At 42.7% G+C, this 25443-nt stretch overlaps 1 protein-coding gene across 2 annotated transcripts in view; it reads left to right on the forward strand.

Moving 5' to 3' along the window:
• Positions 1 to 25443, forward strand: part of TMEM131L (transmembrane 131 like) — a 175232-nt gene that overhangs the window by 118348 nt on the left and 31441 nt on the right. For both annotated transcript variants that reach the window (XM_027513485.1, XM_027513486.1), the window contains exons 8-25: positions 1723 to 1800; positions 1997 to 2150; positions 3397 to 3455; positions 3779 to 3887; positions 6081 to 6171; positions 6703 to 6856; positions 7415 to 7585; positions 8885 to 8954; positions 10000 to 10117; positions 11893 to 12034; positions 13188 to 13297; positions 14277 to 14349; positions 17145 to 17272; positions 19874 to 20016; positions 21916 to 22102; positions 22302 to 22487; positions 23114 to 23263; positions 23589 to 24187. In XM_027513485.1, coding sequence (XP_027369286.1) covers positions 1723 to 1800; positions 1997 to 2150; positions 3397 to 3455; positions 3779 to 3887; positions 6081 to 6171; positions 6703 to 6856; positions 7415 to 7585; positions 8885 to 8954; positions 10000 to 10117; positions 11893 to 12034; positions 13188 to 13297; positions 14277 to 14349; positions 17145 to 17272; positions 19874 to 20016; positions 21916 to 22102; positions 22302 to 22487; positions 23114 to 23263; positions 23589 to 24187 — 2722 coding nt within the window. The remainder of the gene's footprint in view (positions 1 to 1722; positions 1801 to 1996; positions 2151 to 3396; positions 3456 to 3778; positions 3888 to 6080; positions 6172 to 6702; positions 6857 to 7414; positions 7586 to 8884; positions 8955 to 9999; positions 10118 to 11892; positions 12035 to 13187; positions 13298 to 14276; positions 14350 to 17144; positions 17273 to 19873; positions 20017 to 21915; positions 22103 to 22301; positions 22488 to 23113; positions 23264 to 23588; positions 24188 to 25443) is intronic.

Genomic DNA, 25443 nt, shown 5'->3' on the forward strand with positions numbered 1-25443 from the left:
AAACCCCTTAACTATTTTTACCACACTTTAAAGTGTAATATGCCATGGTCCCTCAGTGTCTGCAGCGGGTGGGATCCAGGAGCCCCCCAGGGACCACACTCCCAAGAATGCTGATGTTCCTTCCAGTCTGCTTCCACGGAACTGAGGATCAGCTAGCTATGTTTTATTCTTGTTTTGTACATTAATTGCTGAATGACAGTTGAGGTAGTTAAAGATGTATTTTTATATAATATACTTAGATATTCTTATAAATCTAACAAATTAAACATAATTGTGGTGATTCTGCTTAAAATGAAATCCTCCTGGAGTGAATTGACATGTACCCACAGGTGAGTCAGCCAAGGATGTAGGGAATACCTTCATGCCTTGCTGAGATTTTCTCGTGTTCTGACTGAGACTGCCAAGCCACGTGCCACCTTTATAATTACTATGCCAGACGTGTCAGACTCAAGAAAAGAGGGAGTCCTTGAGATGGACGTGCTGCACTGCCTGACGTTGCTGTGTGCTCGCTGTTGCTTCCCCCTCCCTCCCACCCAGATGGCCACGTGCCTGGATTGACTTTGCATTTCCTCGGTATCATCCCATGTGTTAAGATCTTTGAACTTTATGACATTCTGCAGTCTTTTCATATACTTTTGTTTCTTCCATCCACCTCTCTTCCACCTCTTAAAAATTATAGCCAGTTGAATGGTGGACCTTCTCCTATGGTTTTGTCGCAGCATCTAAGTTCACTCTACTGATGAGAGCCAGGCATCAGAACCATTAATTGGCTCTGCAGATGGTGACTGCAGCCATGAAATTAAAAGACGCTTGCCCCTTGAAAGAAAAGCTATGACCAACCTAGACAGCATATTAAAAAGCAGAGACATTACTTTACCAACAAAGGTCTGTCTAGTCAAAGCTGTGTTTTTCCCAATAGTATGGATGTGAGAGTTGGACTATAAAGAAAGCTGAGCACCAAAGAATTGATGCTTTTGAACTGTGGTGTTGGAGAAGACTCTTGAGAGTCTCTTGGACTGCAAGGAGATCCAGCCAGTCAATCCTAAAAGAAATCAGTCCTGCGTGTACATTGGAAGGACTGATGCTGAAGCTCCAATACTTTGGCCACCTGATGCGAAGAACTGACTCATTTGAAAAGACTGTGATGCTGGGAAAGACTGAAGGTGGGAGGAGAAGGGGACAACAGAAGATGAGATGATTGGATGGCATCACCGACTTGATGGACATGAGTTTGAGTAGGCTCTGGGAGTTGGTGATGGACAGGGAAGCCTGGCATGCTGCAGTCCATGGGGTCGCAAAGAGTCGGACACGACTAAGCGACTGAGCTGAGTGAACCTACTTTCAAATAAGGGCAGGCTCCTGTGTTGGAGCAGAATGTTCAAAAAATATAAGAAATGCCAAGCGACAGTGTTCCTGTGTATATTTAGAACATATTTATCTGCTTATTGCCATAACAGGAATTTTCGTGTTGCCCATGGGAGAGCTTGTGATTTCCATTAGATGTAAGCTCAGTGACAGAAGAGATTTTTCTGTTTTATTCACTATTGTATTCCCAGCAAATAGAATTTTGCCTAACATTTAGCAGAGGCTCAAATACATGTTGAATGAATAAAATGAATGAAGAAATCTAATTTCTGATTAAGTGATAGATTATTTACTATTGATAGTAGATTGAGACTTTTGCTTCCTTGTAATTTCTTTCTCTCCTTTTTCTTCTTTTAGGCGGAAACCACTAATTCTAGCCTCTTGCAGGTGCAACTGGAATGCAGTTTACATAATAAAGTGTGTCAGCGACTAAAGGTAAAATTAAAAATTTAGTGTTTTCTTCCTGCCTGCCTTCCTGCCTCTTTGTTTAGAAATAAAAAATAAAACAGCATGTTTATTTGCAGAATTGCATATGCTTTTCCCCTAAGTGCTTTTCACCCCTAAAATTTGAAATAAAAAAATTCAGTTGATTTTTCGAGTTTTTCCTTTTTTTCCATCCCTCCGATCTCAGAGTTGTTATGTGGAATCGGATGACGTTTTACGGCTACAGATGAGCATAATTGTAACAATGGAAAACACCTCAAAAGAATTTGAAGAAAACACACAAGATTTGTTAGATCATCTCTCTATTATTTATGTAGCTACAGATAAATCTGAGAGCTCAGGTATGGCAGACTCTTTAAACTTTTCTGGTAAAATATATTTTGGTTCACCTGCATCATCTTTCTGTATCATTTACTTAGAGATCGCAGATTGCATTGTTGCAATCCCAGACAAAGAGATTTTGCTTTCATTATTAATACACTGCAGTAGTAACTAGTTTTCCATCTGCATCTGCTCGTAAGCATGTATTATTTTAAAGTAAATTAAGTGGCACCAGCAAACCATTCTGTGTTTTCCCGAGGAATAATTTTCTTGACATTTTGAAGATGGTGAACAAATTAAATGGGCACTACAGTCTAATATAAATATTTACACAGTATTTTAAGTCTTGTGTCTTGGTTCTGTTTTATGATTTGCAGAAGCTCAATTGACCAAGTCATGGTGCTTGTATTTTTCATGGTTGATGGTGTGTTCCTGGTATGGCTGGATCCTGGATGCCTGACAACTTAGAGTAGTGTGAATTTCAGTGTTCCTGTCTTTGAATTTTACCTTTGAAATTGTGCGTCCTACTTGCCAAGAATAACCTTGTTTATCAGTTTAAGTTTCTGAGAGATTTTGTAGAGGACATAGGATCCATGAATTTTACCATGTCAGCTTTGCCATTGGTTATCAATACTGTTCTGGTACCGAAATACAGTTTTACATTGGCCGTCTTAATTGTTGGTCAAACATGGTTTACTTTCCCGTCCTCAGAATCGATTACATATGTCATGGGTCAGCAGGAGAGCTTTCTTGTCCTGGGGTTCTGAGTTTCTGTCGGTTCCCAGGATGGCCAGGTGGGCATCAGTGTAGGGAAGACTCCTACAGCGTGGGCAGCGTTTCTGTTGGTGAAGATTAAAGGGAAGCCTGCATCCTGAGATCCAGGGTTTTATTTTTTCCGAGTGTGGTTGTCCAGTAAGGAAGTGAGGGGCTGTCTGGTCAGTAGGAGACCTCAGCTTTATTGGAAGCAGTCCAGTTGGTTAGTTTCATCTAGGGAGCAGGAGTGTGACCCTACACTCAGACTTTTTCTCCTAGTACTTCATCATTAGAGAGTCAGTGTTGACAGGTCAGTCTTTTTGCCAGAGTCCTTTGTCTTGTGACTTCAAAGAATACCCACCAGAAAACAGCTCCTCATTTCAATTTTAGTGTTGGAAGATGAATTGCATTTTTTAATAGAAATGCGTTCTGTGATGCTTTAACTTCAGTATGAAAATGTGAGAATGAGATGGCCCTTTATTTTAATCTCATTACTTTGATTCTTTTGAACAGACGATTCAGCAGTGAATATGTATATATTACATTCAGGAAACAGCCTTATATGGATACAGGTAATTTTAAATACTTGTGTAAAGTATAGTTTAAACTTACAAGTGTATATTTAATTACAGAACATGAGGATTTTTGAGAGAACACTTGTCTCTGTTATCTTTTGCTTCCATTGAAACGCATTTTCCCTTGCTCGAGCCCATATTTGGGTGAAGGTTGTCAGCACCCCTTCGTGCTATTACAGAATAGCACGTGTCATTACCCTTCTACTGAACAGTTGCTCTCTGTGCCAGTCTGAGCTTCTCAGCCGTTTTGACAGGGTTGATTCAACCTGGATCAGCCTCCACCCCGCTAAGAGCAGTATTGCGGATTGTTTTTTTTACAGGATGTACGTCATTTCTCCCAGAGAGATGTCCTGTCTCTGCAGTTTGAACCGGTACTCCTACCTACTTCCACAACGAACTTTACAAAAATTGCTTCTTTTACTTGCAAAGGTACAGATTTTTAAAATGCTGGAGACTGTCTTTGTTTTCGTCATTTAGTCGTTATGACACTAGTTCTTTCTGTGATGACTCAGCTACAGCCTAGGCAAGGCTTTTGAAGCCAGTGGGCTTCATTTCAGTTCCACAGCCTTGACAGTTCTGAGAGGTAACCTGATGGAAGAAGTAGTGGTGTGCCGCTTCTGTGACGCCACGTGAGCAGGATTTTGAGTTTATAGGTCGAAACTCAGTTGGTGGTTTCAAAGGCCAGGTTGTACGTGTGTGACGGACGTACTGCTTTTACAGGTAGGGTTGTGCATCCCCAGGTTGGTTTCTTTGTGTAGAATGCAATGCAGGATATCTAGTGAGTGTCAACCCAGTCCTCTCCTCAGTCTTATTTATAGTTCAGAAGGTTTCTACAAAGGAATGAAATGCATTTTAAATATATGAAAACAAGACCCGACTCACTTATATTGAAAGAAATGTTAATTTAAAGCAGTAAGTGAGATATAACTCGGGACTTAGGTCTGTGAAGATTAAAAAGATTGTTAGTATTCTGTGTTAGTAATGCCTAGAAAGAAAACAACACTGATTTTTTGGACATAAATATAAATTGATGCATGCTATTTAGGAGGGAAAATTGGCAATTTCTCTGAAAACTTAAGATGTGCATATATGCTCTCTGATCCTGAATTCTACTTCTCCGAGCTTATCCTGGGAGTGTATCTTTATGAGAGATACACTTGTATATATTCAGAATTGTAATAACAAAAATATGCATTGTTTGTGGCAACAGAACAGGAGATTGGTTAAATTGTAATTCATCTGCATGGGGGTGGGGCCTAGGCCTTTTTAGGTATAAGAGTCATAAACAGGTGTGCAGTGTCGGCAGGGTGGTTCTCTAAGGGTCCCTGTGGGTTTGCATGTGTTAGAGCACTGGAGAGATGCTCTGTAGTCTGCATTGTCGGCAGGGTGGTTCTCTAAGGGTCCCTGTGTGTTTGCATATGTTAGAGCACTGGAAGGATGCTCAGGAGTCTGCAGTGTCGGCAGGGTGGTTCTCTAAGGGTCCCTGTGTGTTTGCATATGTTAGAGCACTGGAAGGATGCTCGGGAGTCTGCAGTGTCGGCAGGGTGGTTCTCTAAGGGTCCCTGTGTGTTTGCATGTGTTAGAGCACTGGAAGGATGCTCAGGAGTCTGCAGTGTCGGCAGGGTGGTTCTCTAAGGGTCCCTGTGTGTTTGCTTGTGTTAGAGCACTGGAAGGATGCTCAGGAGTCTGCAGTGTCGGCAGGGTGGTTCTCTAAGGGTCCCTGTGTGTTGCATGTGTTAGAGCACTGGAAGGATGCTCAGGAGTCTGCTGCCAGTTGTTTCTCTCGTCTAGGGAAAGGTAGATGTTTATTTTCACATCTTTTTGTTAGTGTTTGAATTTTAGGAGGGGAACATATATTAACATACAGCTAAAAAAAAAGTCAGGTATTAGTATCAGAGTTAAGAATTTAGTCCCAGTGTGATGGTGTCCTGACCTGGCTCAAGGAACACATACGAGTGATTGATGATTCAACAGTGTTTTGGCAGCGAGGTCCCACTTTGGCTGTGAGGCTCCTCTGTGATCTTGGGTTCACCTGTTCATTTCTGGCTTACACCTCCACAAGCATCTCTTCACCCACCCTAGTGGGCTTGACTGTTCACTTTTGTCGTCTCTGCAGACCCAAGGACTTACCTATTAGTTCAGTTCAGTCACTCAGTTGTGTCCGACTCTTTGCGACCCCATGGACTGCAGCATGCCAGGCCTCCCTGTCCATCACCAACTCCTGGAGTTTACTCAGACTCATGTCCATTGAGTCAGTGATGCCATCCAGCCAGCTCATCCTCTGTTGTCCCCTTCTCCTCCTGCCTTCAATTTTGCCTCTTAAGATCTTTACAAAAGGAGAGCCACAAAGCGTTGACTCTCTTCTCCTCCAAAAGAAGAAATGAGAGGTTGGTTTAGCAAAGAGCTGGGTAGTACTATGTTCTGGGTAACTGACAACCAGCCAGTAAGGAGGAAAGATAGTGTTCAAGAAAGGATTTTACCATTTATATCTCATGCGCGATTATAATGGAGACAAAAATGTGAAGTAATTAAAATGTTATAAATAAAACAGTTATTTTCATTTGGGCAAACGAAAGAAAAGATACTGATTCTTCACATTTATTTCCTTCTGCCTCCCAACAGCTCCATCCTGTGAGAGTGGGGCGAGAGAAGACGGCAAGAAAAAAGATACCCCGACACTAAAAGCATGCCTCTCCTCCCCTGTGGTTCAAGGGTGGGTTTCACTCCTCTTTCCCTGAAATTGTTCGGTTCCCCACCCCGCCGTAGCCCGGAGGTGATTTAACAAGGAAGTGATAACGTGTATGATTCTCTCTCTGGACTTGCCTTCCAGAGTTAGCAATGCTAGCAGGCTGTGCAAGGGTGATTTGCAGGATGGGAAAGGGGAAGCTGAATGATGGAGGTGGTGGATGGGATCCGGGCCGGGCAGCTGTGTGTGGAAGGAGGAAAGCATATTCCCGCCACATTTCTGAGTTACATTCGGGGCCTGGTTTCTGCCTTGGCCTCTGTGAGCTGTCTTGGTGCTGGCCACACTGCACCCTTGCGCCTCCGGATGCTCCGCTTGTGGGCAGGAAGGCTGAAGAAGGTGCTCACATTCATTCTGTGATGCTTTTATGCAACGATGGTATTTTTTTTTAGGCTAGGTTAGGGTTATGTGTGACTGCTGTGTTGCGGTTAGAGGCTCATTCTCGCCCTTACGGTTGTCTGTATACACGGGACTGATGTCATGACTGTCCTGTGTTCACAGGTATTTTCGAATGGACCCTTCTGCAACCCAGTTTCACATAGAGAATCACGAGAATACTTCAGGGCTTTGGTCATTGTGGTACCTCAACCATTTTGACCATGGTGTTGTATTAAATGATGTGTTTGTTTCCAAGGAGACCAAGCACGTTTTAAAGGTACATATGGTATTTTTATTTAAGTTTTAGCCTATTTTAAGCTTTGTTTAAGGTCAAATACTATGAAATTAATTATTTATAAAATCTTTCACTTACAAATTTTAAAGCAAGTATGTTTCTTTAAAAATTTTCAGAATTACTTTTAGGCTCTCTTTATTTTTTCAAACTATTGTTCAAGGAGCTCAAAGGGACCAGGGTATATCCCATTAGAGATATTTATTACTACCATTATTTAAGAATATTGTAAATTACAATTTATCCTAAGAAGATTACATTTAGTAAAAATAAGCCTCGTTCATGATAAAATAGTAGGTTTTGGTAAAATACTGGCTATGAACATATCAAGATTATTTTGTGAAATTTAAAAACAAGTGCATGTTAAATATTAAATGAAACCTATTATTTATAGAAAAATATGTCAGTATTTGACTTGGAAATAATTAAGTAACATTTTATTTCTCAAAGTATAGAAGAACTTTAGTATCACACAGTATGATGATTTTAATCATAATTAGCATTAGTTAGGAAAGTAATTTCTCTTACTTCTTTTCTTTTTAGATTCTGAATTTCACTGGCCCTTTATTTCTACCTCCAGGCTGTTGGAAAATATTTTCTTTGAAACTTGCTGTTAAAGACATTGCCATAAATGTATTCACCCATGTATTTTTGACTACAAACATAGGTGCTGTTTTTGCAATACCTCTTCAGATTTACTCAGCGCCCACCAAGGTATTGTTGACACACTCCATATGTGTTACAACTTTTGTAATAATTGCTATTTATTCTTATTAGCTTACCTTATGGTGCTTGGATTTTGTTGATGGACTTGACCTCATATTTTCTAAGGCTGTCTAAGAAATTAATGGATATTACCAGGCCAGTCTTAGATGATAAATTGTTTAGTATGGAAATCTATTTGAAAACAGCTTCTCTTTTTCGTAAAGTAATACATGAAGTAATTTTCAAGTGAAAATAAGGCATTACAAACCGATAGATCTCATTTTCACTTATTTCCAAAATGAGCAAGGAATATGTGCTTGCTCTAGTAAACACATTTGTGCCATTAGTACATATTTGCAGTGATTTCAAATAAACTGTAAAATGCTTTATTTAGACCTCTGGTAAGTGACTCTCAGCTGCTCATAGTCCTTGAATTTCCTAGTGGGCCATAATCTAAAGCCTGAAAGGATTCACGATTAAGCAAATACTTTCTAAAGTCTTTGTATATTGTATTTAATTTAGATCTTACCTTGAACATGTCTCATTTTTTCTTAATGTTTATTTCTTTTCATTTAGTTACTGTTATTGCTTCTTTTTATCCAAGCTCTTCTGTATAATGCTGGGTTCTAATTTTTCACTATGAGACATTCATACAACCATCTTTATGATTTTTCTCACTTATTAGCGTTGGTGTTTCATAGATAGAAGTGCCTCATGTTTTGCTAAAAACTTAAAGATAGGGTGTCTAAAAGTATGCTAAACAAAATGTAAGGTTAATTTTATTAATCCATATTTTGAGCAGGGGAGATTTCTTAGATATTTCCTTTTTCCATCAAGGGCTGCATATGAGAAGAGTGACTGGGAGGGAGCAGGCAGGCTGCAGGAACGTGTGGAAGAGGCGATCTATGCTTTCCCAATTTAGGAAGTGGGACATTCATTTAAATGTCCTGAATAGTTTAGGAGTTACGATGGGTTAGAATGCAGTGTTTTACAAACCCTACTGAGAATGTCCTGAGACTAATTTAGTCTTTAATTTAGAAGGCAGCTTGGTGTCTGTAGGGCCCTGGGGGGTCACTGTGGGTGTTGATTATTGCCCAGAATCCACTGTAGTGACCCTGCTGTGAGGGACAGTCAGAGCTCTCAACCAAGGAGAAAGAAGGCCAAGAAATCACTTCCTAGTTGTTTGGCTTCTGGTTAAAGGGACGTTCGCAGAGGTGGAGGCCCATGTGTGCTGTGCGTTTGAGTGCATTAGGATTTTTGTGTTTAGTGTTGTGTTTTAAGTTATTCATATATTACTTTTCAATCTAGGAAGGGAGTCTGGGTTTTGAAGTGATAGCACATTGTGGCATGCATTATTTCATGGGAAAATCAAAAGCAGGTAAGTATTCTGCCCTTAGGCTTTCTGTAGACCTCTAGTGTTGGGTGGGGTGGGAAGTAGTGAGGAAGATTCACATTTGTAGATGGAATGATTAGTCCTTTAACATCATTGCATCATATTCTATTCTTTAAGAGCATGATCATTAACCGAATGACTTCCAGAACCATCTGAGGTGCCTGTGTAATTAACACCCCCTTACGTCTTAACCTGCACTTCTGTAAGGGACTTTTTCAAACACGATGTTTGATCATAATAGCAACCTTGTCACCAGGAACAGTTGGACTCTGATTCTTTTATAAAGGGGCCGACTAGAAGTTAGTAAAAAAAAAAATAATAATAATTTGGAATCGTCTTTGAAGAGAGTATAAGCATCTTATAGGGAGCACTCGTTGTTGTGTGAGACTGGAGGCCAAGGTGTCGATAGAGAAAGCTGTTCCGAGTTTGCTTCCTGCCTGTTGACTTATTAAAATATATAGCCTAAGGAGAGAGTTCTAGCACAGGAGTTTCCTTTGCATGACTCCCACTTCCCCACCCTTGTCTTCTAGCACAGACAAGGCAGGGCAGACCAGCAGACGGGGACCCGTTTATGAGTGTAAACGCGCGCCTTTAGGCTGAGCCCTGCTCGCAGCCCTCGTTTCTGAGGATTGCCGCCTGTTGGCGCGTTGGCCTTCTGCCCGGTAACCCAGCGCAGAGACGACTAGCACGTACATGACGCAGTGTTTAGCCTTTTAGATTTAAAGCTGTTGAACATGGTCTGAGTATGATTTTTACCTTGTTTCAGGCTGTATTCATGAGCCATGTGTCTTTTATGTTATTACCTTCCCATAATTCGATTTAGTTTTGTTTTATACATGTTCCTTTGATTTGATATCTCATTTGCCATTGAGTTAGAGGGACTTGTAGTAAAGCAATCAGCGGACAGGAGTCACTGATCACTTTACTGTCCTCTGCGTTTGAGAAGTTTTAGCCCTCAACCCTTGGCATTATTTACTAAGTGAATTATGTTTCCTGTGCGTCTAAACAGTAAGTCTGGTCTAACTTGTAGAAAATCCTGACTGGGAAGGGAGCCTTTCTCTGGATCCGTCTACCTGGGATGTGGATTCCGAACTTGCAAATACATTATATGAAAGATGGAAGAAGTTAAAACATGGTGATGTCTGCAAGTATGTTTTCACCTCTCTTTGTTTCTTTTATTCAGCACTGGGGGGACACTTTAACATAATCTGTGTTGACATTTCAATAGTGAATTTTTAATATCCAGCCTTTATTTTGACAAATTTCAAACCTCAGAAGAGTTGAAAAGTATAATATGATGAGTACTCAAATATTCCTAATTTGGACTCACCAGATGTTTACATCTTACCACTTCTGCTGTTTTTTTCTCTCTCCCTACCTGTGTCTATATGCACACATACACACACACTTCGTTTTTGCCGAGTCATTTGAAAATAAGCTGTGGATACCATGACACTTCAGCCCTTAGTACTTTATTAAGAAAGACTTTTTTTCCTAAGGAACATTCTCCTGCATATACCTTCACTGTCATTACATGCCCAAGAAGCTTAACACTGATGAGGTTATATGAACTAATAAACGTCCAGATTCACATTTCCCTAGTGTGAAAGTGTAAGTGCTAGTTGCTTAGTCGGCCCTGACTCTTTGCGACCCCGTGGACTGTAGCTTGCCAAGTTCCTCAGTCCATGGAATTCTCTACAAGAATACTGGAGTGGACAGCTCTTCCTTTCTCCAGGCGATCTTCCCAACCCAGGGATTGAACCCAGGTCTCCCACGTTGCATGCGTTTACCATCTGAACCCAGGAAAGCCCCTAGTTGACCCCAAAATATCCATTATAGCTGTCTTTTCCTTTTTGTAAAATCCAGGATGCATTCAAGGAGAGTGCATTGTATTTAGTCATCATGGTTCCTTAATTTTCTTTAGTGCCCCCACCTTTCCTCATCTTTCATAGTGTGATGTTTTAAAGCATCATAGCCAGCTGTCTTAGGGAACATTCAACACTCTGGATTTTTTGGGATTGCTTCTTCAAGTTTACATTCCTGTTAAACATTTTTAAAATTAGTAAGTACTAATTACTTGGTTGCTCTTGTGTGCTTATAATTGCGTCACCTGAGGAGGGACATAAATATCAATTTGTCCCATTATTGACATTGTTTGGTTGAATCATTTGACTCCATTGTAGACTATGTTTTTCCTTTTGCAATTAATAAATAATATGTGCTATGATAGTTTGAGTCTGTACACATTTCCTGTTCCCTGAGAATGTTTCGCTGTAGCATTTTGGCACCCATTGATAATCATTGCCTGAGATCAGTTATTGAATTGATGGCGGCAAAAATGGTGATATTGCTAATTATTTTATTCATTCTACACTCTTGAGCATCACTATGAATTCTTTGGTCATTACCATCATTAGCATCATCATCATTTTTGATGTCGATTTGTCCCAGATTAGGCTGATGGGAGCCCGTTGAGGCAAGCTTTTGGGTCTTTGGTGTGTACCCATCATTCTTTGAGCACTTCCTTGCTTTCTAGTAAGACGGGATGTTCCAAGATCATCTTGTACTTTGTCTCCCCCATACCCTGAATAGACTTCCCAGGTGGCTCGGTGGTAAAGAATCTACCTGCAATACAGGAGAGGCAGTTTTGATCCCTGGGTCTGGAAGATCCTCTGGAGGAGGGCATGGCAACCCACTCCAGTATTCTTGCCTGGGAAAACCCATGGACAGGAGCCTGGCAGGCTACAGTCCATGGGATCACAAAGAGTTGGACACGATTGAAGTGACTGAGCACACGCATACCCTGAATAAGCCATTTTTTCCCAAGAGACTCTTGTTCCTTTTAGTTGGAGTGATATTTAGTGATTTCTTTTCTATATGTCAAAATTATTTCCTGTAATTTCTTTCTTTACGAATTTCGCAGAAGGACTGTTTTAGGAGTGACTCGGTTTGCCCATTCAAAGAAATCCAAGGAGTCGGAGCCTTTTGCTGTCTTCCTGCCTCGTTTGGTCCCTGAGCCTGGCCTCGTGTTGAACTTCAGTGCCACCGCCCTGAGGAACAGCATGGTGAGGCTCCCACGTCTTCTCATTTCTTCATCCGCGACACCTCGGCTCTTGAGTTTTTACATTAACCAAGTATTTCCACCTTGAGATACTGTTCCAGAATCAAAGTTAGTTGAAATTTAAGTGACACATGTATGCTATTCAGCGCTTTTAGGAGGGAGGTGTCGGAAGAACAAAATAAGGAATAAACTCAGGAATAGACTGAAATGCTTTAAGCAGATACATGTTATGAAGTCTGTATTCAGCTCAGAATCCACCAGCTAAGAGAGTACTTAGCTGTAGCCGCAGAGGAGGTCGTGGCTGACACAGGCTCAGCAGAAGTGGGTGAGTTTGCAGCTCAGAAGGGAGCATCCTCTGTCACTTGCTTGCATCCTCGGCTCCCTTCCTGTGTGCAAGCTTCTCCTGAGCTGATGGCGGAGGAGGGCAGAGCGAAGGCAGTGACAGCAGCCTTGAGGTTTTATCTGGAAAGTCTCCTTACCTGAGAGCCAGGTCACTGTGGTCCTTGTAATAATTTATATTTCCTCAGGTACTCATTGAGCTTCTTAGGGAAGACATCCCAAGACTGCTTTTTTAAAGCATTCTATTTTGAAAAAGTTCAACTTGAAGAGTTTCAAGAGCAGTACCAAAAACTCCCAGTTGCCGTTCATGCAGATTCATCTATTTTTAACATTTGCCGTACTTGGCTTGATGTTTCCCCTCTCTTTCCACACACGTGTTTTTATGAGCTGTGTGAGAGGGTCGGACATGATGCCCCGACTCCACTTCCATGTGAATTTCTTAAGAACTAGACATCTTCTTGCATATCAGAGTCTAACTATCAAAATCAGAAAATGTAAGCATTAAGTACAACAGTTATGCCTGATCTGCAGTCTCCGTACAAAGGTTTCCACTTATCCCACTCACATGCGTACTTTACAGCATCCAGCCCAGGGCCTGTCCTTGCCTGGCCCAGTGGCCTGCGTCTCCTTCCATCTTCTGCAGCTCCTCTACCTCACGTTGTGCAGCTGTTGTGATGCACGCAGGCTGTTGATTCTCTAGACCGTTCCTGGAATTGCCTAGGTGATGGTTCCTGGTGAGATGCAGGTGATCAGTCTCTGTAGCTGCATCTCAGGGGTGGTGCTGTCTCCGGAACTGACTCTCCTTCCCACACGTCTAGGTGAAGTACTTTGTGGTGAAGAACCCCTCCTCGTGGCCAGTCTCCCTGCAGCTCCTGCCCGTCTCTTTGTACCCGAAGCCTGAGGCCGCTGCGCGCCTGCTGCACAAATGGTAACGCCCAGCGGGTGAAGACCTCTCACGGGGCAGGGGCGGTTGCTAGGAGGAGTTGAGGGCCTGTCCTGTTAAGACCCGCAACTGTTCAGCGTCCTTTGCATTTCCCCCGGTTCTGTGCATGGATGTACATGGGCTCAGCCTGTGACATCCACCCCTGCCCCTACGTGCAGACCCCATGGCACATGCCAGTCCCGTGCATCATGTGGCTCTTCAGTGTTACTGTGTCAAGTTCAGGGCCCAACAGCATTCTTATCAGGGAAGCTTTCCCGCCATGATTTTTCACATATACTCCTCTAAAATTTAGAATTGAAAGCAGTGAGCGCCGGGCAATGCAAGCAGTGAGTTTAGTGGTGGTTTAGTATATTTTAGCCTAGTGTTCTGATACAAGGTAAGATCAGAATTTGTATCTGTTAATCTTATCTTTGTACAACAGTCATGGTTTCACTTAGAACATTTCCTCTTCTGGCTTAGTGACACCTCACCCCCCATGTCTCAGCTTCAGCACTGCTGGTGTTTTGGACCCTGACTGACTGATGAGAGAGGAGATGTGCTCGGTGCTTTGGAGGTTGTTTGGCAGCATCCCTAGCTTCCACCCAGTAGATTCTGGTAGGACTTCACCAGCCGGGCAATCAAAAGTGTCTCCAGGTGTGGCCAGGGGGCCGCTGGGAGATAGCGTTGTCCTTGGTTGAGAGTCACCTCCTGTCAGCTTCCACAGCTTTGAACCATTTGGAGGAAAAGAATTGCTTCAGATTGGGAGCTTTTGTCACCAAAGGAGTCTGTACATTCTGTGCTGCCAACACTATTCATTCCATAGTATTCACTGTGCTCTTACAGCGTGCCAGGTGCTGTGTGGGGAGCTGGGCACAGGAATGAGAGGTCAGGGTGAACTGGACATGTGTGAAAACACACACATATGTTCTTTCTTGGTGATCTGAATGCTATTTTAAATGTTTTTTTTTTTTTTTTTTCTTTATAGGTTTGGCACCGATATGCAAATGATTAATCTCACAACCAGTGAATTCCAGCTTACCAAAGCTTGCCCTTACCTGGTAGGATGTCATCTTTAAACAGAAAAAAGAATGCTGACAAATTAGACTCATAGCATATGGGCCTCACTGATTTATGTTTCAAGTGTCTTTTCGTAATATATGTGGCTCTCTATTTTTCTATTCTAGCAGTTAAGTATACATAGCAGCTTTTTCTAGTTAACTAATGCAGCAGGAGCCTGGGGTTCATGTGAGCCTGTAAATCATTTTAATTTAATTATTTAGGTTCATGTGAGTGAAGAAATAACAATTGAATCAGACCTCTGTAGAAAACTGTAAAACTTGAGACCCCAGAATTTATAATTCTCTTAAAATTCCTCAGCCCCATCAATTCTTTTTGGGGTAAGATAAAGTAAAAGCAAACACTTTTTTTTTTTTTTTTAAGTCTTACTAAGCTGGCTTCATGTTTTTAGCAGATAACCCAATTTCTGTGATATTGACCTTACCTATATAAAAGGATTTCTCTGAAATTCTTGCACCTCTGGGCCCTCATGAAGTCTTGCATAAGTACTCTGGAGAGGGAGTAATAAGCATGTCACGTGGCGAGGACGTCGCTTGACTAGAAACTGAGTTTTCACTCATTCCTTCTGTGGGTCCCTGGTGTAGCCGAGTATTTTACTTACGGGTATTCTGTGCTTGGGGTTTCCCTGGTAGCTCAGCTGGTAAAGAATCCACCTGCAATGCAGGAGACCCTGGTTTGATCCCGGGTCTGGAAGATCCCCTGGAGAAGGGCAAAACAACCCACTCCACTATTCCTGCCTGGAGAATCCCCATGGACAGAGGAGCCTGGCGGGCTACAGTCCTTGGGGTCCCAAAGAGTCGGACATGACTGAGCAACTGAGCAGCACAGCACAGCATTCTGTGCTTGAGGTTAATTAAAAGATGAAGCATCTCCTAAAGAAATACAAACACGTGTAGACATACTTATGCTTATCACTGTATTTTTAATGCACACACATATTTAAATGTCATAGATGTTTTCTTCTTTCTCTACTCATAACCCTCCAAAGATACACTGTTGGCTCTAGAAACTTGAAAGAGGGAGGCCACAGATAACGTCCAGTGTGAGTTCAAACAGAATGAATCAAAACAAAGTTTTTAATGGGTTTTTAGCAGAGACTTATTTGCAGTAAGAGACACGAGCAGTAGTGCTCCTTCCCTTTGTCAGTGGTCCAGGCAGCAGAGTCCTGTGCTGTTGGGCTGGTCCTGCTTTTGGCCCCTCCAACCAGGCAGCTTCCCAGGAGTGCTGGGAGGTATAGCGAGTCCTCTATGCTAACAGATAATTTCGCCCCATGACCATTTAATCATATGTAATTTGAAATTCCAAAAATGATGCCTGTTTCTTTTACACGTTAGTATTCTATTCAGGCTTAAGCAAATGGTGCAACTCACTTGGAAAAGGTCTGTAATCTGTGATTGAAGATTTTCATAGATTATTACATTTTTTATGACAAAGGAGATTATCCCCATTGTTAATTTATTACATTTACAAAAAGTGATAGTATCAACGTTCCTTTCTTTAAAAAATTTTAGTTGGAGGATAATTGTTTTACAGTGTTGTGTTGGCTTCTGCCATACAACAGTGTGGCTCAGTGATAAGTATACATGTATCCCCTCCCTCCTGAGCAATATCAGTGCTTTTGACACACAAGTTTAACTTAAAGTTTTTAATAGAATCATTTGTTGTTTAAGAAAGGCCTGCATTTTTCTTTTGTTGGTTTGCTTTTAGACGTGTAGCTCCTTTGGTTAAGAGCATGTGGAATTGGACATTCAAAGTTCCAAATCCAGGTACCTCCATGTGGTCCTGGGTAAATAATTTGGCCTCTCCAAGTCTCCTCTTTCTCACTTATAATGATGTTTGAAAATTTCATAGTTTTATAGAACGCTTAGCATTTTATATACCTAATTGTAGTCCAGTGCCTGGCATATAAGAATTACTTAATAATTAGTGCGTTCTTATACTTTTAATACTTAAATTGGCAGCTTTTTTCAGTATTCATATGTGTATAAAGCAGAATTCCTTCATGAAGTTTATAATTTTAAGGAAAATGAATCAAATGGCACTACTGTTTCTTCTTTCAGATAGTATGGGAAATGCCAGTAATAACTGAGGGATAAAACAAATGCAAAAACTAAAAATACAGAAGAGAGATATTAGGCAGATTACATGGTTAGAGCTCTGAAAATTAATAAATTACTTTTAGTGAGAAAGAGCTAGGAAAAAACAATGGAAAGAGGGAAAGTCTATCACAGTAATGAAGAGCTAAATCTTGAATGTTAAAGTTAGAAGGCAATTTATTCAGAGAAAGTTAGAAATCTTGGGGAGAATAAAAGGAGGGTGTGAATAAATAGGTCGTTCTCCTGAATGGAGAGACTAAATGTAATAAAGATGGCTTCTTTTTAAACAATAATGCAGAGAATTTAGGGCTGTCCAGCAGTGGAAAGTGCTTTGGTCGGATCCCTGTAGCATTCAGGCAGAGGCTGGTGGTCTGTTTTCTCAGTGACGTTTTTCATTCAGGTGAGCTTGCTGATAAGGTCTGTAGCCCCAGCTCGCAGCCGATCCAGGAGGCCCAGCCCCTTTCCAGCGTCCACACTGGACTGTCCTGCAGCCTCTGCCTGTGCTTCTCAGCTGGGCTCAGCAACTGTCGATGGGCGTGAACTGTCGTGATGAACAAGTTCCACAGGTTGATTTGGATGGTCAGATCCCCATGTTAAAGGAACAGCAGTCACATTTATGCATTTAATGAGGATAGAGTCTTGCTCTCCAGAAGTTAATTGCGTTTATTGGTAACTTTCAGGGCGTGCGGTCTGAGGGATCCAGGTTTGGCATCCTCCACTTACATTTGCAGCCTTTGGAAAGGAAAAGGGTTGGTGTAGTGTTCACTCCAGCTGACTACGGAAAAGTCAGCTCCCTCATCCTAATCCGGTAGGTGTGTCTCTGTTGCTTTCTTGTTGACTGACTCTTTCTCTCAAGAAGACATGATCTCTTTAGCTAAAAGAGATTTCCTCAGGCCCCCAGTGATGAGCTGTGTTGCTGGACTGGAAAGGCAGTGGCTGAGGAGAGCAGCTTCCCGAAGCTCCACATTTAATCTCCCTGGGTGTCAGGCTCCTCCCTGGTACAGGCAGAATGTGTGTGCTCCCTTCACACGGTGCCTCATCCACCATCACAGAGGGCAGAACACACACACACACACACACACACACAGGAACACACATGCGAACATACACACGAACACACACGCAAACACGAACACACACACATGGACACACACACAAACACAAACATACACGGACACACACGTGAACATACACACGAGCACACACGCAAACACACAAGGACACACACACGAACACAAGCATACATGAACACACACACGGACACACAGGAACACGTATGATCGAACACATGAACACACAACACACATGAACACACGTGCACACACACACGAACACGAACACAAACACACACGAACACGAACACACACGAACACACACACAGGCATGAACACACACACGAACACACACAAACACACACGAACACACACACATGAACACATGAACACACACATGTCCGCACTTTTCTGTCCTCAGCTCAGAAGAATAATTGGAGCACTGCTGTATATGTTTTCATTCCTCAGTGTTTGGGTTTATACCAGTCTCATACCTGTCTGTCTTGCTTCTGTACTTCTTGGTAGCACCAGAGGATAATGAAAAAAGTGCTTAGTTGAGCCCACTGGCTCTTTTTACTTGCCAACTGATTTAAGCAGCTAAATGTTTTTCATTCTTAAATTTATTGAGAGTCTTGTTTCAAAAATTTACAGTAAATATAGATTGAACCTCTCTCTGCATTGGTGAGATGTCTAACACAAATTAATTTTTCATTAATGATGTTTAGATATTTTTTGATTTTATGTTTTATTTTGGCCACATCATGCAGCATGAGGGATCTTAGTTCCCTGATCAGGGGTTCAGCCTGTGCCCCACCCCTGCAGTGGAAGCGTGGAGTCCCAACCTTAGTTGTTTTTTTTTTTTTTTTTAATCTCTAGTTTCAGAACAGCTGGCAAAAACTTTATTCTTGACTTTCTTTGATATACTATATGAGTTTATTCTTCTGCAAGTGAATGCTACTAAAAAGAAAGTACACTAAAATAAAGTTCTTAAAAGAGTCTGTTTCGTTAAGCATTTTACCTGATGCTTAGGGCTCCCCTGATAGCTCAGTTGGTAAAGAATTCGCCTGCAACGCAAGTCCCCAGTTCGATTCCTGGGACGGAAAGATCCGCTGAAGAAGGGATAGGCTACCCACTCTGGTGTTCTTGGGCTTCCCTTGTGGCTCAGCTGGTAAAGAATCTGCCTGCAATGCGGAAGACGTGGGTTGATCTCTGGGTTGGGAAGATCCCCTGGAGAAGGGAAAGGCTACCCACTCCAGTATTCTGGCCTGGAGAATTCCATGGACCGTACAGTCCATGGGGTTGCAAGGAGTTGGACACGACTGAGCGACTTTGGCTTTCACTCAACTAATGCTGAGTAGAACCGGTAGCTAATGTTCTAATAAGCATGTTAGTGCTCTGCTGACAGGTGCTTCACTTTAAACTCACTCTCTGTTGATGAACTAAGGTCATGGGAAGTCTAGAGTTAAACTTTACCTTATCCCAGCTTCAGCTATCCCAGACTTGAAAGTCTCGGCTTTTTGTAGTCGCTAATTTATTCTTGGTAGTTTCTGTATTGAGAGACACAGTATTTTTCTGTAAACAATATCAATCATCTAACATCACTTAAAGGCTTTTAAATGGTTCAGTAAAGGCTGTAGTCCTTTAGATGCAGATGGAAAGCTATCTCAGTGTGTTCTGTGTAACTAGGAATGAATTCTCTGTCTGCTTCTACCGTTTACATTAATGATAACTGCCTTTCAGTGCATCATTTAAACATCATTACCACTTCTCCATCCTCAGAATTATGATTTCCGTTAATGAAAAGGCAAAAGCTAATCTGAATTACTGTTTGATTAATAAGAACTTGAGTACATTCTTGCTATTTGAGGGCTGCTATTTTAAATCTTAGGTTCAAAATATAGGGTGGCATTTCATTTCTAGAAATACCCCTAAGGAAGAATTGCTTATAGTCAACAATTCCTGTGGAAACTCCTTAATTCACCCTGTAAACAGTTTTATCAATTTGTCTACATTTATTAGTATTTTTCTGTGGCTCCCAGTTTACTCACCTTTGTCACTTGGATGTCTGATCACCGTCCTGGTGCCTGGTTAGAAAAATGCGGGTTTCCATTCTTGGGTGGAAATTGGAGAGTGATCACGGTCATTTGCTCGTTTTTGCCCAATTGGCTTGCCTTGACTCTGGTGCGTTTAGCAGCTTCTCTGCTCCGAGATGGCTGGAGATGCCATACTATTTAAGTTGATTTTTCCCCAAAACTTTAGAAATGCTTTTTGGCTAATGAGGAATATTTAAATTCAAGGGCGTTGTATGCTGTAACTCTGTTGCGTTGCCTTTTTGTTTGTGTCTGCTGTCTCTGTAGGAATAACTTGACTGTTATCGACATGATTGGTGTGGAAGGATTTGGGGCGAGAGAGCTACTGAAAGTGGGTGGAAGACTGCCTGGCACCGGGGGCTCACTGCGGTTTAAGGTGCCCGAGTCCACGCTGATGGACTGCCGGCGACGTGAGTCTGTGCGTCGTCTGTGCACGGCGCTTGGGCCGGGGGCTGGGTGCTGAAGCCAAGGGTGCTCAGGTGGGGGGCTGGGTGCTGAAGCCAAGGGCGCTCAGGTAGGAGGCTGGGTGCTGAAGCCAAGGGCGCTCAGGCAGGGGGGCTGGGTGCTGAAGCCAAGGGTGCTCAGGTGGGAGGCTGGGTGCTGAAGCCAAGGGTGCTCGGGCAGGGGGCGCTGGGTGCTGAAGCCAAGGGCGCTCAGGCGGGGGGCTGGGTGCTGAAGCCAAGGGCGCTCGGGCAGGGGGGCTGGGTGCTGAAGCCAAGGGCGCTCGGGCAGGGGGGCTGGGTGCTGAAGCCAAGGGCAAGAGGTGGTTATCAGAGTCTTTAACAGTTTACAGTAATTCGTTGTACAGATGCAAGTAATTCAATCAGGCAGGCATTTGAGCATATGTAGTCTGGTACCACTTGGTTAGGAAACAACAGTTTAAATGTGTAACCCAACTTAAATAATAGATGGTAGTTGGGGGGAGTATAATGTTAAGTTCCCAATAGTGTTAAAATATAAGACCAGTCTTATGAAACTGTTAATTTTGTTATCTGTTACCTAATCATGGAAACTCACACCAAATGTCAGTGGAGAGGGGCTTAAGGGAGAGCTGCCCAGTAGCACCGCGCACGTTCTGCAGTGATGGAGATGCTCTGCGTTTGTGCCGTCCAGTGCGGCAACCACGTGCCACACGTGGGTGATGGGCGCTTAAAACAGAGCTCGTGTGACTGAGAAACTCGGTGTTCAAGTCTATTTAAAGTGGCCGTATGTGTCCAGTGGCAACTATATCAGGCTATGCAGATTTAGAAATTTATTTAAGTGTTCCATTAGAAATTTCTAAATTTTGCATGTATTTAAATGCTTCTAAAGTACTTAAATTAGTTTTAAGAACTTCCTCAGGAACTGAGACAAAAGTCAAACTGTAGATATAAAATGTTTTTGATAAATTCTGTCTTGTTTTCCTACTACTATTTTTAATTTTAGGACACACTGAAAGCATTTTAGAGTAACAGTATATTTCCCATGGAGAAAACTGGTGAAACCTTTGGATAACTTGTAGAACTATTTTAATGCCTGATTGGATTTTTTTTATAAGAAAACTGTGCCAAATGAGCACTGTCTGAAAAGATTAGCCATTTTGCATTCAAAATCTTCATCAGTGTTCTTTAAATCATTCCTTCACTTACTCATTGAATAGTTTAGAGTTGACCTTAAAAGCTAGAATTAAGGAAGAATATAAAAACTGTGGAACCAGATAAAATGTTAGTCCTAATATGGAATAGATTGTAGATTATGGATATATAGGAATATTTTACAAACTGATACTTCCTCCCTTTTTAAATGCCCAGTATGAAATGTGCTCTCACTTATTTACAAAGATTTTGCTGCTTCCTGCCCTTCACGTAATGAGAGTTTTAACCATATTTCTCATGTCTGTGGTGTGTTTACGCAGAAGCGCACACACCCTCCTGACTGGCCCTGTTGGGTTTGAAAGGATCCTGGGTGCCTGTTAGCTCTTGGTAAATCCAAACTAGGAGGCTTCTGAGAAGAATGAAATCTTCTACCTTCACCTTTAATAAGTAAAAGAACAAAGAAGAGGTTTTGGTTACTTTTGGTACCTAGGCAGGTCACTTAACTTAAGAAAAATCTTAATGAGTTAAGTATTTTTATCATATCTTGGTAATATAGCAGCATCTAGAACTGTTCTAGAAATTAGTTAGGAATCATGCTTTGAGGTTATATTGAATTTTTCTGCATTTTAGTCATGTAGATCATGCTTTGTTAATTCTGTAAATGATTCAGTAAATTATTTGAAAATAAATTTTGCAGTTCATCTGTACTAAAATCTCCATTTTCATCCTCCCTAGAACTGAAAGACAGCAAGCAAATTTTATCAATTACGAAGAACTTTAAGGTTGAGAATATTGGACCACTTCCTATAACTGTGACATCTCTGAAAATTAATGGGTATAACTGCCAAGGTTATGGATTCGAAGTGCTGGACTGTCATCAGTTTTCCTTGGGTCCCAACACGTCCCGCGACATCAGCATCGTGTAAGCACTGGGTTTCGACTTCAGTTCGGGGGTGCATTCACTATACTGTGGGGAAAAGCTTTGTCACTGGTAAGATTGTCTTAAGTTGTTTTCATGTAAACAATTGTCTTGTAGAGGTAAAAATTCTGCTGTCATTAGGATTGTTTTGTGCCTAAAGTGAAAACCATCAGAAGTTCATAACGATGCCTCTTGTCGTCAGGTTTACTCCGGACTTCACGTCTTCCTGGGTCATCCGCGAGCTGACTCTGGTCACAGCGGCAGACCTGGAGTTCCGCTTCACTCTCAACGTGACCCTGCCTCATCACCTGCTGCCGCTGTGTGCGGACGTGGTCCCGGGACCCAGCTGGGAGGAGTCGTTTTGGAGGCTCACTGTCTTCTTCGTTAGGTAGGCCACCCCTGCTCCACTGCGCCTCCTCACCAAGGGAGACGCCATCCAGCCGAGCTGCAGGGAATGTATGTGGCTTGGCAGAATCGAAGCATAGGGATTGAGTGGATTACGTTGCTTTGAGAACCCTGACAGTCATGAAGTAGGCTAAGTGGTTCCTGGTGAGCTTTAAGAGAACAGAGAACTAAGTGTAGGAGAGCTCGAGGATCTGAGAGTGTAACAGACAGTTGCACTCCAAGTATGTTCACTGGCAGTCCCAGGGGAAGATACAGATGTTGTGTATAACGTTTAAGATATATGAACATCACCTATGGTATATGGTGTTATTAGCTTAGGGCAATGGCAGTTTGAGATTACAAGACTAGAATGAGTCTTTCGGGTGTGATTTTTATCCTGGAAAAATCTATAAAAATTGAATTGAAATGTCAGAATGATAACTATTCACCTGTTTAGAAATTTTGCATCTTGAAATTGTGAGACATCAGAAATTTTAATGTCGTACGTCTTACAGAATCTGAGTAGTGTCTCTTTAGACGTCTGCCACCACTCATTCCCTTCTTGTAGAGCTTGTCTTTTTAATGCTACTCAGAACCAGGCAGGAATGAACGTGTTGTTTTTGTCCTCAGTCTGTCCCTGCTGGGTGTGATTTTAATAGCCTTCCAGCAAGCACAGTACATTCTCATGGAGTTCATGAAAACGAGACAGAGACAAAACGCCAGCTCCTCTTCGCAGCAAAGCACTGCTCCAGTGGATGTAATCAGCGCTCATTCTCACAAGTAAGGGTTCTTGTCGTGGGGTGGGGGAGATGGTGGCAGGTCTCACTTTTGATATTACTTCTGATTTTATGCTAAGGTGATATACCTTTAGAGTCTGTACAGTTTTCCTCAAGTCCTTGTGTGGCAGCTAAGCCGTCCCTTCTGGGATATGCTAGACTTCATGTAAGGGCTCAGTTTGTACCTTGTGGAGCTTGAATGAAAGGTGAGAAGCCCTTAGTCCACCCCCGCCCCCACCATACTGACTGCGCCGTCTTTCTCCTGCAGTTGGAGAGGAGAGGTTTGTTCAGCTTGCCTTCATGTTAAATGTTTTTCTTCTTAAATTCAGAAGCAACTGCAAGAACTTTCTCGATGCCTACGCCCCCTCTGACAAAGGCCGAGGGAAGAGCTGCCTTCCAGTCAGCAGCCCGCAGAGCAGGACCCAGAATGCGACGAAGAGGAGCCCGGCCACCTGCGGCCATTCCCAGAAGAAGCACAAGTGCTCAGTGTACTACGGGCGGCACAGAGGCGCGGCCGTGGCGAGCAGCGCCGGCGCCCCCTCGGAGGACAGGCCAGCCCCGGCCAAGGCGGGCGGGTGCCCTGCAGGGGCGGGCGAGGCCTGGGTGGGCCTCAGGTGCGCCGGGGGCCTGAGCGCCAACCTGCAGAAGAGCTTAGCGCTCCCCAGGAGCTTCCTGGGTAAAGACGAAAACACCCTGAAAAGCGCAGTTGCTGCCAGTAGCCCTTCTTCCGAGTGCCACGTGAAGGAGGGAGCACAGACGTGTGTGTTTCCTAAGGAAACGGACTTTCAGGTTTCAGAAAGCGTAGCTGAGCTCAAGGAGCGAGAGGTCTGTCCCATGAAGACCCCTAAGAAACTACCTGAAAATCATTTGCCGAGAAGTTCACCTCAGTGCCAGTCAGACTTGCCAGACATTTCCAGGAAAAATAATGGTAATGTTTTCCTCCTCCTCCTCGGTGGTTCTTCTCTCTGTCTGTCTCCAGTGCGTTCTTGGTGCAGTTCGTTTCCCCCTGTGACTTCAGTTCGAATTGTGGCTGTTGAATTTTTAGTTCATGCCTTAAGTTTTATTGGCGCAGGTGTAAATATTGAAATACTGTTTGCTCGATGGAAAGTGTAGGGTGGGACACCAAGTTTTTAGAGCTTTGCGGTTAAGTTTACTTTTCTAGTACATTCGTTGGGATGATGCAGGTGCCATGTTTTATTGTTGGACACCTATTCCTAAGTATCTTTTGTCTTGGCCTTTCAGACTGTTTGCAAAGATCAATCAACCTATGCTTCTGATAGAATGAAACTTGCCAACTTCCTGGGCTTAACAGCTGCCCCCATAGCATGCTGCTCATCCTTGGTTCTCTACTTGTGCGCTTGTTTTTGTGTATCCATCTTGACCATTTTAATAAGCACATTTCTGTTCCCTTCAGCAGTCGGATTTTTGACACTTTTTAATCTTGAAGAATTCGTTACCTCCGATCTTACTTGAAACAGCAGAATATAAATAACTTCGTATTTTTCACTCCTTGATATTATAGAGGAAGTCATATATTGGGTGATGCTGACGAGCTTTATGCATTTAACGGGGACAAAAACTCCAAGCTGAATTTTAAATGTTCCCTCAAAGGACATTTCTAATTTGAAAGGAAGCCGGGGTGCTCTGAGGAGGACATGGTTTGGGCCACTTGCATCATTCCTGGTGCCCCTTGTCCGCCCTGCTGGCATTGGCTCCGTGCAGCAGTGTCTGCTTGAGGACTCCTGTCCCTGTGGCCTCTCCCGGCATGCGAGGGCGCCCTCGAATGACGTGCTCAACCACATCTTCATCAAGGCACAGCGTTGCTTGTCTGAGGGTGCCGATGGTGGGGCTGTGGGTGCCTGTTCTTCCATTTCTGTCCCAGATGTTCTCTGCAGCTCAGACTACAAAACTCTTGTGAAAAGGGTGAAATTTTGGAGTGAGTCTAGCTGAGTATTTCTCATTTCATGCATCACATAGGCCTGAGAACAGTATTTGACATAGACTGACTTTACACAAACTTAAAATCAGACTTGTTTGAAGGAATTGTCGCTCCACAAGTGCGTCTTCTGTGGTCCGTTGCATCTGTCGGACGTCTGTGTAAACGTGCCTGCTGTGTGCAAGGGCTTGGTCTTGCAGGTGGATGGATGGACCTTCTGCTGCGTCAGAGCACTTTGAAGGGTGTGG

Source organism: Bos indicus x Bos taurus, chromosome 17 (assembly GCF_003369695.1).
Source record: "Bos indicus x Bos taurus breed Angus x Brahman F1 hybrid chromosome 17, Bos_hybrid_MaternalHap_v2.0, whole genome shotgun sequence".
NCBI lineage: Eukaryota > Metazoa > Chordata > Mammalia > Artiodactyla > Bovidae > Bos > Bos indicus x Bos taurus.